We start from the raw sequence: 12,042 nt of genomic DNA, 5'->3' as shown, positions 1-12,042 counted from the left end.
AATAAGTAGACTTAAGACTGTGAAGTGTCAATAGTAGCCAACCCAACCAAACTCCCTGCCATCAATGTTGACTCACAGGGACCCATGGATGGGGTACAACTGCTCCTGTGTGTTTCTGAGGCTGTCACTCTTTAAAAGAGTAGAAAGCCCTGTCTTTCTCTGGAGGAATAGCTGGTGGTTTCAAACTGCTGACCTTGAGGATAACAGCCACTGGGGATCCTAATACTACTCAAAGCAATCTATACATATAACATAATTCTAATCCAGGTTGAAATTTTGTTCTTTAACCAAAAAAGTTGGAAAAAAATTTTTTTAAGTTGGGGAGGGAGTGCAGGGGATTACTAACTTCATATGGAGAGGAAAGACCCAGGATAAGCAAAGTACTTCTTAAGAAGAACAATTTAAGAACAAGAAGTCTCTCACTTCCTAACCTTAGACCTATTGCACAGCCACAGTAGTGAAAACAGCCTGGTACTGGTACAATGATAGATACACGTTGGTGGTGGTGTTAGATGCCATCAATTCGGTTCCAACTCATAATCTTATGTACAACAGAACAAAGCACTCTCCAAACCTGCATCACCCTCAAAATTGTTCTTATGTTTGAGCCCATTGTTGCAGCCAGAATGTCAATATATCCTGTCAAGTGTCTCTTTTTCACTGTTCCTCTACTTCACTAAACACAATTTTCTTTTCTAGGGACAGGTGTCTCTTAATAACATGCCCAACATATCTGAGACAAAGTCTCACCATCCACTCTTCTAAGGAGCATTCTGGCTGTATATCTTCCTAGACAGATCTGTTTGTTCTTTTGGCAGTGCATGGTACTTTCAATTTTCTTTGCTAACACCATAATTCAAATTCATTAATTTTTCTTCAGTCTTCTTTATTCAGTGTCTAACTTTCACATGCATATAGTATGATCGAAAATACAATGGCTTGAGTCAGAGGAACCTTAGTCCTCCAAATAACATCCTTGCTTTTCAACGCTTTACAGAGATCTTATGCAACAGATTCACCTAATGCAACGCGATGTTTGATCTTAATTACTGCTTCCATTCGCACTGACTGTGAATCCAAGCAAGACAAAATCCTTGGCAACTTCAATCTTTTCTCCATTTATCATGATACTATCTATCGGAGTTCTGAGGATTTTGGCTTTCTTTACATTGAGTTATATTTCATACTGAAGGCTGTGTAGCCGTTACATATCTGTCAAATTGCGTAGGGGTGGAGTCTAGCTTGTCAATCAGGTTGCAGCTTGATGACCTTATTGGGAAGCACCATGGAGATAAATAGCTGTCTGGAGGCCAGATAAACTCTCTGCTTCATCTCCCTTTGAGGCATTCCAGATGGAACTATGCTGATGGAGCCAGAGACTTGGAGCTGGATGAGCCACATTGAGGGAGACCTATGCTAGCACTGAGATGCTTCCACCACCACTGAATCCCCAAGACTTTCCATTCACAGGCCTGTGATTTTCCCGCATTCAGCATGATTGCATGTGTTTCGTGAGTCTGTATAGACTGGTATTGGACATATGAGCAATATGAGAATTATGGACTTGATCTAGACTTGGCTGAGATGTTTCCATAATATAGAATTACACATCAGTGTCTATGAATTTATTTCTCTAGTCTACCCAGACTAACATACTGATACACTACTTGGGGTACTGTAAATATACACAACCACTGTGGAAAGGAATATAGTGCTTCCTTAAACAAATAGGAACAAAACAAAAACAAAAATAGAAGGAAAAAAGAAACAACCAAATGGGAATAGAAATTCCAATATGCTCCCCAAATCATTCTGTGGGGTATATATATCTGAAAGAAGTAATAGTAATAACAGGCACAGACATATCCACATCCATGTTCATTGCAATACTTCTCACACTAGCAAGAAGATGGAAAAACTTTAAATTCCCAACAGGAGAAACATGGATAAAGAAATTCTGGAACATTCATAAAATGGAATACTATCGATGCTAAAAATCAATGATGAAATCATGAAGCACTTCATAATATGGATGGACCTATAGAATATGTTGAAATTAGTCAATCACAAAAGTTATATGGCATGATCACTGAAGAAAGAGAGCTGCAGAAAGTGGCATTCCATAATGCTCAATTCCATGACATGATCACTGAAGACAAAGCGGGTGCATAAGCAAATGTGGTGAAGAAAGCTGATGGTGCCCGGCTATCAAAAGATCTAGTGGGGTCTTAAAGGCTTGAAGGTTAACAAGCAGCCATCTAACTCAGAAGCAACAAAGCCCACATGGAAGAAGCTCAGCAGCCTGTGTGATCGAAGGAATCAGGTATCAAAGAACAAAATATCATATCATTGTGTGCTCACCTTCCCAATATGATCGCTGAAAATAAATGGATACATAAGCAAAAGTGGTGAAGAAAGCTGATGGTGTTCAGCTATAAAAAGATACAGCGTCTGGGGTCTTAAATGCTTAAAGGTAAACAAGAGGCCATTTGGCTCAGAAGCAACAAAGGCCACATGAAAGAAGCACACCAGCCTGTGTAATCACAAGGTGTTGAAGGGGTCAGGTATCAGGCATCAAAGAACAAAATATAAAATCATTGTGAATGAGGGGGAGTGCAGAATGGAGACCCAAGACCCATCTATAGGCAACTGGACATCCCCTTACAGAAGGGTGTGAGGAGGAGATGAGCCAGGAAACATACAACTTTCCTCTAGTTCTTAAATACTTTCTCCCCTTCACTATCATTATCCCCATTCTACCTTACAAATCTGGATAGACCAGAGGATGTACACTGGTACAGAAAGGAACTAGAAAGACAGGGAATCCAGAGCAGTACCAGTGCTGAGAGGTACGATACCAGGGGTGGAAAGGGGGAACCAATTACAAGGATCTACATATAACCTCCTCTCTGGGGGATGGACAATAAAAAAGCAGGTGAAGGCAGACCATCGGACAGTGTAAGACATTACAAAATACTAATAATTTATAAATTATTAAGGGTTCATGAAGGAGGTGGGTATGGGGAAGGAGGGGGAAAATGAGGAGCTGATACCAAGGGCTCAAGCAGAAAGCAAATATTCTGAGAATGATGATGGCAACAAATGTACAAATATTCTTGATACAATGGATGTATGTGTGGATTGTGATAAGAGTTGTATGAGGCCCCAATAAAATGATTTAAAAAATTAGAAGTAAAAAAAGAAGAGTGCTATAACAAAGTGTAGTAAAGAAAGAAGATAGTGCCCCACTATTAACTGAATAGTGTCTGGGGTCTTAAATGCTTATATTCAAACAAGAAGCCACCTAAGTAAGGAGTCAACTAAACCCACGTGGAGAAAGCACAGCAACCTGTGTGATTCAAATACAACAATGACAAAATCCAAATAGGATGAAGGGATAAGATTCAGAGCAAAAAATTGCTAATAGCCATCTTGCAGAAGGCTATAGAGGGCAGTGGGAGCCCAAATACATCTCAGGACTATCTAGTCAGTTGAAGCCTCTGGTAAAGTTCTATCCACAGGCAAGGATTTGTACAACAGCTTTACTGTCAGACAGAGATTATTGCGAACTTGATTATGGTGGATTGAACCACGGTATAATATGATATTTGATCAGTTGACCTTCCTCTTGACCCAACTTGAATTTATTCTTGGCTCAAGTATTTCTTGTTTGTTCCATGACAGAAATTTCTTCTCTGTTCTTTAAAATAATGATCATGGTCTATTCTTTCTTACGCTTTATTTGCATTTTACCTCTCTCTCTCTCTATTATTATTATTATTTTCCTCTTGTCACTTTGCTTTTTGTTTCTTATTGTTTCTGTTGGTTTTCTCAGTTGAATATAAAGTTGAGCTGAAATGTAAACTCCCACCTAATTATAATTTACAGTAAAAACTGAAACAAAAAATGAAATTAAATTAAAATACAAAGGATGTTACCTAGAGGCCTAAGGGATGTGCCTCACTCAAACCATGTTTTTCAATTGTCTCATATGCATGTGAAAGTTGGACTTGAATAAGAAGCACCAAAGAACTGATGCCTTTGAACTATAGTTCTGGAAAAGAATATTTTAGTGCTGTAAGCTACTAAAAGAGCAAATAAATCTGTCTTAGAAAAACCAAATTGCTCCTTAGAAGTGAGGATGGTGAGATTTCATTTTACATACTTCAGATAAGTTTATCAGGAGAGAATAGTTCTTGGAAAAGCATATCATGCTTGGTCAAGTTAAAGGGCTGTGAAAAAGGAAACCCGCTATGAGATGGACTGACAAAGTAGCTGCAACATGGGCTCAAATATAACAACTGTGACAATGGCCAAGGACCAGGCAGTGTTTTTGTTCTGTTGTAGATAGTGTCATTATGAATTGGAACCAACGATGAGGCACCAAAACAACAACAGCAACAAGTTGTGAAGATAATACTATGAAGTACAGACTCGAATAGAGAATATTTGGTGCTACTAGGGAGCCAAGAAAGGAGCACTCAAACAGGAGTCAGCCAACGCACCCTCCAACTCAAAGATTACACAGCTGCTCACTTCATCACTGAAGACCACAGCTACTGAAGTCTCAAATTTTATTTAGGAAAGCTCTAAATTGCTCAAAGATATTGTAAAAACTTAAACTGGCAGGTAGGTTCAGAATAAAGCTTTAAGACATAAACCTTAAATACAACAATACAACATATTAAGTAGTCCAACATCTGTGAATCAATTATCCAATCCACACTCCACTGCTATTGTAGTCAGACCAACTCATGTTAGCTCTATTAGGCAGAGCAGAACCAGCCCTTTTGGTTTCTCAGTCTTTAAATCTTCATGGGAACAGACTGTCTTTCTCTGAACGAGTAACTGATAGATTCGAACTGTTAACCTCATTACACATCACCAGGCTCCTTGAATTAATTGTCTGGAAAACAAAAACTCAATGAAATTCGGAAGACTACCTGTAGACGATCAACATGAACTTTGACTCCTCCAACCATTCCCTTTTTAAAGGAGGCCAGCATATCTAATATGGGGTTGAACCGGCTACCTCTGAAAAAAACATAAAATATAAACAAAATATACATATTAACAATGGAATGAAAATTAATCATCTAATATTGACTAATATACTTTACATATGCAAGACACTCTGTCACACACTAAGAGAGCTCCAAAGAAATTCAAGACTTTGCTTTGTGAAAATCGTGGTGAGATATGTGCACTTACGTAGTTCTTTCATTGACCCACCTTATATTGTCCTCACGTATAAGAACAAGGAAAAGTGGACGTCCATGCATTTTCCAGTATTGCTTAATGAACTGTAGTGCATTCTATCAAAATATAAGAATGAAATAGGATGTAATGGCGCCCTACTTGAGTTGGTCCAGATTAACATTGGTAGCAATCATTAGTCAAACATTAGTCATATTCAAACTGTATTTGGATGTTAAGTTGAAGCCAAATTATAGTGACACTATAGGACAGCATAGAACTGCCACTGTCAGTTTCCAGGACTGTAACTCTTTACCAGAGTAGAAAGCCTCAGCTTGATATAGTTAACTTGAAAACAATTTTGATTCCAAACTTACTAAGAAAAGTAATCACGTCTTTATGTTTTGTTTTATTTTTGCCTAATAAACACAGTTTAAAACAGAATGGGTCTAGGGGGAAAAGGTCCTAAGGTTATCAGCCAGAAGATTAATTTTTACTATGTTACTGTAAAGCTATACGATAGCATGTAGAAAAGATCATCAGAAATGTGGGAGGAGTTGTTTCACTAAATTTCTATCATCATCATCATGCTTACATGCTTAATCAAGTGACAGAAACTGTTATGAGTGCTTCACATATTTAATTAATTTAATCATCGTAATTGGCTCTATTATTATCCAACTTTACAGATTAGAAAACAGAGCTCAGAGAAGTTACATAGCTTGCCCAAGATCACACAGTGGTGGAGTCAGAATGTGAACAAATGTAGAATCGATCCAGATTTCATGATCTTGACCATGATTCTGAGCTATTCACTGCCACTGAGTTGATGCCGACTCAGCAATATCTATCAGGGTAGAACTGTCCCTGTGGGTTTCTGAAACTGTAATTCTTTCCCAGAGGTAGAAAGTCTCATCTTTCTCTCTCAGAGCAGCTGACAGCTTTGAACTGCTGATATTGGGGCTAGAAGTACAATGCATAACTACTATGCAAGCATAGGAATTTTAACTCACTAACTGGATATTATTCATAATTAAAATTACATTGATAATGCAACTTTCATTCAAATGAAACTATGAATATTTTATGAAGATATAATTCCCAAATTATATATTTTAGGAAGGTAAAATTCCAAAATAATTCCCCATCTGCTTTCACAAGCTGTTTCTTTTCCTCAATTTGTGGAAAGGTATATCAAATAAATTTATATAACTTTACATAAAGCATATCCCATCTATTATTTTAATGCTGCAAGTAACTCTCTAAAGCTATGTAGGTGGTGTTTTGTTTTTTAAATCATTTTATTGGGGGCTCATACAACTCCTATCACAATCCATACATACATCCATTGTGTCAAGCACATTTGTACATTTGTTGCCATCCTCATTCTCAAAACTTTTACTTTCTACTTGAGTCCTTAGTATCAGCTCCTCATTTTATCCCCTCTCCCCACCCCCTCCTTCACGAACCCTTGGTAATTTATAAATTATTATTATTTTGTAATGTTTTACACTGTGCGACCTCTCCTTTCACCCACTTTTCTGTTCTCCATCCCCCAGAGAGGGGGTTATATGTAGATCTTTGTAATCGGTTCCCCCATTCTATACAACCTACCCTTCACCCTACCGGTATCACCACTCTCACTAATGGTCCTGAAGGGATCATCCATCCTGGATTCCCTGTGTTTCCAGTTCCTATCTGTACCAGTGTTCATCCTCTGGTCTAGGCAGGTTTGTAAGGTAGAATGGGGATTATGATAGTGGAAGGGCGGAAACATTTAAGAGGAGAGTTGCATGTTTCATTGTTGCTACATAGCACCTTGACTAGCTTGTCTCCTCCCTGTGACCCTTTTGCACGGGGATGTCCAATTGTCTACATGGCTTTGGGAACCCCACTCCACATTTTCCCTCATTCACATTGATATGATTTTTTGTTCTTTGATCCCTGAAACCTGATCCTACCAACATCTCGTGATCACACAGGCTGGTGTACTTCTTCCATGTGGGCTTTGTTGCTTCTCAGCTAGATGGCCGTTTGTTTATCTTCAAGCCTTTTAGACCCCACACACTGTCTCTCAATAGCCAGGCACCATCGGCTTTCTTCACCGCATTTGCTGATGCACCTGCTTTGTCTTCAGCGATCGTGTCGGGAAGGTGAGCATCAAGGAAGACCAGTTCAATAGAACAAAGTGTTCTTGCATTGAGGGAGTACTTGAGTGGAGGCCAGTGTCCATCTGCTACCTTAATGCTAAACCTATAAACATATGCAAATAGATCTATTTCCCCATCCTCATATAAAAATATATTTACACATGTACATGCCTTTATTTAGACCTCTATAAATGGCCTTTGCCTCCTTATCTTTCCTCTATTTCCTTTTACTTTCCTCTTGTCTCACTATCATGCTCAGCCTTCATTTGAGTTTCAGTAATTCCTCTCGGTTACACTGCCTTTGATCAAGCCCTACTAGGCCTCTTACACCCTCTTTGCCACTGAGTTTGAATCACTGGTTCTTCCCTTTTCCCTGGTGCTTTATGTTCATATTTTATATTGTATAAACTCAGTAACATAGATAACCAGGAGCATGCAGTTTAACAACATGATAAATCTGATGGACACAAAGTCATCCCGTTTCAATAAAAAGTGCTTAAGAGATACCTTTATGTCATCTATCAGTAGTAAAACATCTTGAGACATGTAGAAATCACTGAGGTCAAAGATGATGGGGTAACAAACTACAGTCTTTCCCAGAATGCGATAAATCTGCAACAGATACATTTTAGAAGCAAACATAAGGCATAGGTAAAGTAACATAAGTCCTACTAAAAGTAAAAATGGGTGTTTAATTTTGAATAAATAAATTAGCTTTGGAAATCCATATCATAGTAAGATATTTTAAAGGTTTTATTAAATCAGTAATGCAAATAAATTTAATGTAGGCTATCTCATATGATGGAAAGGTCTATGCTTGAGTAAACACTGTCACAAACAAAGATTTTTAAAACTTAGAAACATAGGGTGAGATTTCTAATTATTTTTAGAAAAATTCTGTGAAATGACAGAGCAAGTAAGACTTACTTATAGAAAATAATAACTTAGAGAATGAAATCAAGTAATGAATCATAAGAATGGATGCACATCAGGTCAAACATCATTTGAGCTAGGCATTAGCATCTGAGTCATGGTGTACCTTTGATGTACCCAGGCAGCCAATGGGCCTATCAGGCCTCCCAGCGAGTCCTAACTTCTCATTGACACCCAGGTGGAAATAAGCCTATAAAACACAAAGTTGTAAATCATAGTTAAGAATTCATGCTTATATTTTTGTCCCTTTTTTCCTCCTGGCTATTGTGCTAGTAACTTCTGATTTTTCCAGATAAATGAAGGTCAGGGATACCTTATTAATTGGTCTGGTAAGAAAAAAGGTAGATATTTGAGCTTGTTTTCTTGGAAATTTACTAAGCAAAATTTTTGCTGATTCTTTTAAAGAATTTTGGATTCTGGAATTGTTCTTAGATCATTATAAACATCCATTTTGCATGGCAAATCTGGTGGCACAGTGATCAAAGTGCTCAGTTGCTAATAGAAATGGCAGTAGTTCAAACCCACCATCGTCTCAAGAGAAAGAGGTAACAGTGTGCTTATGTAAAGATTATAACTCTGAAAACTCTATGGGAAAGTTCTACCATGTCCGATAGAATCACATGAGTCAATATAGGCTAGACAGCAACTGGTGGACACATATATTCATGTGCATATATTTACACAAATGTATCATACTCTGTATATGTTTGTTCACTTAAACAAAACCAACACTGTAGAGTTAATTTTTAAGAAGCAAACAGGGTTGCTTCAGTGGTAGAACTCTTCTGTTTGAGACCTAAACTAAATTTCCGACCACATTTCTCATATAGTAACCACTGCTGGTTAGTGGAGAGTTGTGCATGGTTATTATACTGAATAGTCTTCCAAGGAGCTTTCAGACTAAAAGAGATTAGGAAGAAAGGTCTACAATCTAGTGCCAAAAAGTAGCTGAAGAAAACCCGATGAATCACAATGGCCTGATCTACAGCTGATTGTGGAATGGCGCACGATGAGGCAGCACTGTGACCCACTGTGCACGGGTAGCCGTGAGTCAGCACTTTACTTGAAACTAGTTAACAAAAAGTTTCAAGAGAGTAAACCGAGTCAACTTCTGTAAACTCATTCTGTGTTTCAATGTGCATATGCTAAAACTGAAAAAAATATGTGATTATAATTTGTGTAAATCTTATAATCTGTATTATAAATCAAAAAGAGTACAAGAGCAGAAATATTTAGGAATCTTCAGAAGGTAAAATGGACAGATTTGAAATGAATTAGGAGGGGAGCATTTAATTCACTCAAGATGTTCCTTTATCCTATTTAATATCTATGCCCCGATGGAAGGATTTTCTTTCTAAATTGCTTATTATTAAAAATAATTCAATAAACATCTCTGGACAGCACACTGTTATTTTATAGAATTACTCCCAATATTTGTTGGAGAAAGAGAATGCACATCTTTCAAATATAATTTTAGGTGAGAAATAAAGTTAAAATGTACACTCTTCAGACATAAAGTAAAATTTCTATATTGAGATTAATAATACAAGAAACTTTTTCACTCAACTCTTGGGTTAAAATGAAATTTCATTTTAGTTTTAATTTATTGTTTACATATATCTGCTGTGGTTGAGTACTTTTCCATATTATTTCATGATGATTTGGATGTTACTTTTAAAAATATGTCAATTTTCTATTGATTATCATTATTTCTGATTTGTAAACGATCTTGATATACTTAAAATAATTACTTTTTGTGTGTCATCTGTATGCAGCAGATATTTTACATTTTCTCATCTTCAATTTTTCAAATGAAATATGAAAATAGCTGCACAGAAGGTCAAATACTATTTCTGCATGTGATATTTCAATCTGATCATTGCTCTATTAGGAAATTCCACAAGCCCCTTTGAATAGATGTAGTTGTTTATGATACCTTCAGCTATACCAAGAGCATTGGCATCATTCAAAGAATGGAGTCTCCCCTCTCAACAGGGTATGGTTATTGTCAGTTCGCTGGCAGTGAGTCAGTTTCAACTCATAGTAAACGTAGCACCACTCAGTCGTATGCCATCACCATAATTGTTATGTTTGAGCCCATTGTGGCCTCCAGGATGTCAATCCATCTCATTGAGGGCCTCTCCACTCTGCCAAGAACAATGTCTTTTACTAGGAACTAGTCTCTTCTCATAATATGTCCAAGGTATATGAGAGGAAGTTGTATCATCCTTGACTCTAAGAAGCATTCTGGTTGTACTTCTTTAAAGACAGATCTGTTTGTTCTTTTGGCAGTCCAAAGCACCATAATTCAAATGCATTAATTCTTATTCAATGTCCAACTTTCATATGCATATTAGGTGACTGTAGTCCTCAAGGTAACACCCTAGCTTTTCAACACTTTAAAGAGGTCTTGTGCAGCAGATTTAACCGATGCAATGCTTCATTTGATCTCCTGACTGCTGCTTCCATGAGGACTGATTGTGGATCCAAGCAAGATGAAATCCTTGACAAGGTTCTCCTCCTACTTGTTAGGTGTTTAGCATCTAATAATGTTTCTATGCTAGCCAGAAAGCTTTTGGGGGCAAATTCTCCAAGGTCGATAGTCTGTTCCTTCTCTATACTCTGTTCTTAGTCAGGAAGCTTTGCTGAAACCTGTTCACTCAGGGTGACCCTGCTGGCATTTGAAATACCAATGACATAGCTTCCAGCATCACAGCAACACATAAGCCACCACAGTATGACAAACTGATAGATAAGTGGCGATCATCAGTGGCACAAATATATTTTTCTTCTAGAGCTTTTATATTTAAACATTTTACATTTTTATATACTTTACTTGTCCATTTCATTATAAAGTATTGTAATACTTTGTAATGTACAATTATACTTTATAATATTATATACTATTTAGTCCAAGTTGTACTAAAAGCATTTGCCAAAAATAAGGCTCCAGAACTGATGGAATACCAGTTGTCATGTTTCAACAAGCTGATGAAGCACTAGAAGCACTTATTCATCTAGGCCAGGAAATTTGGAGGACAGCTACTTAGCCAATTGACTGGAAGAAATCCGTATTTGTACCCATTCCAAAGAAAGATAACTCAACAGAATTCTCAAATTATAGAACCATATCATTAATATCAAATGCAAGTTAAATTTTGCTTTATATCATCCAACAACAGTTACAGCAGTATATTGTTAGATTACTGCCAGAGTTTTAGTTTGGATTCAGAAGTGGGTATGAAACAAGGGATATCACTGTTGATGTTAGATGGACCTTGGCAGAAAGCAGAGAATACTAAAAGGATCTTTACTTGTGTTTGATTGACTATGAAAAGTTATTTGAGTGTGTGGACCATAACAAACTCTGGGCACCCTTGGGAAGAATGGTAATTCCAGGACACTTATTTGTGCACATGCAGAAACTGTACATGAATCAAGGGGTAGTTTTGCAAACGAAACAGAATACTGCATGGTTTAAAATCAGGAAAAGTGTGCATCAGAAGACAAGATTGCATCTTCTTTTTTGAAGGTGGGGGGGGGAGTTGTCTTATCATAGTTATTCAATGTCTTTGCTGAGAAAATCATTCAAGAAACTACATTGTATGATGAAGAAGAAGAACCTATAGATTTGAATTATAGTGTTATTGAAGAATATTATAGTATCATGAACTGCTAAAAGAATAAACAAATGCATCTTGGAAGAAGTACAGCCAAGAATTCGCCTCAGAAGCCAGGACAGTGAGACTTCATCTCACATACT

The 12,042-nt window shown here is 37.2% G+C and overlaps 1 protein-coding gene across 4 annotated transcripts in view; it reads right to left on the bottom strand.

The window, feature by feature from the left end:
• The window catches only part of PHKB (phosphorylase kinase regulatory subunit beta), a 245,632-nt gene that overhangs the window by 45,543 nt on the left and 188,047 nt on the right, over window positions 1-12,042 (bottom strand). For all 4 annotated transcript variants that reach the window (XM_075537116.1, XM_075537118.1, XM_075537114.1 and 1 more), the window contains 4 exons: window positions 8,386-8,469; window positions 7,854-7,958; window positions 5,233-5,315; window positions 4,944-5,034 (listed from right to left, as the gene is read on the bottom strand). In XM_075537116.1, coding sequence (XP_075393231.1) covers window positions 4,944-5,034; window positions 5,233-5,315; window positions 7,854-7,958; window positions 8,386-8,469 — 363 coding nt within the window. The remainder of the gene's footprint in view (window positions 1-4,943; window positions 5,035-5,232; window positions 5,316-7,853; window positions 7,959-8,385; window positions 8,470-12,042) is intronic.

The sequence above is a fragment of the Tenrec ecaudatus genome, chromosome 18, assembly GCF_050624435.1.
Source record: "Tenrec ecaudatus isolate mTenEca1 chromosome 18, mTenEca1.hap1, whole genome shotgun sequence".
Classification (NCBI taxonomy): domain Eukaryota; kingdom Metazoa; phylum Chordata; class Mammalia; order Afrosoricida; family Tenrecidae; genus Tenrec; species Tenrec ecaudatus.
This window is presented reverse-complemented; position numbering and strand designations above follow the sequence as displayed.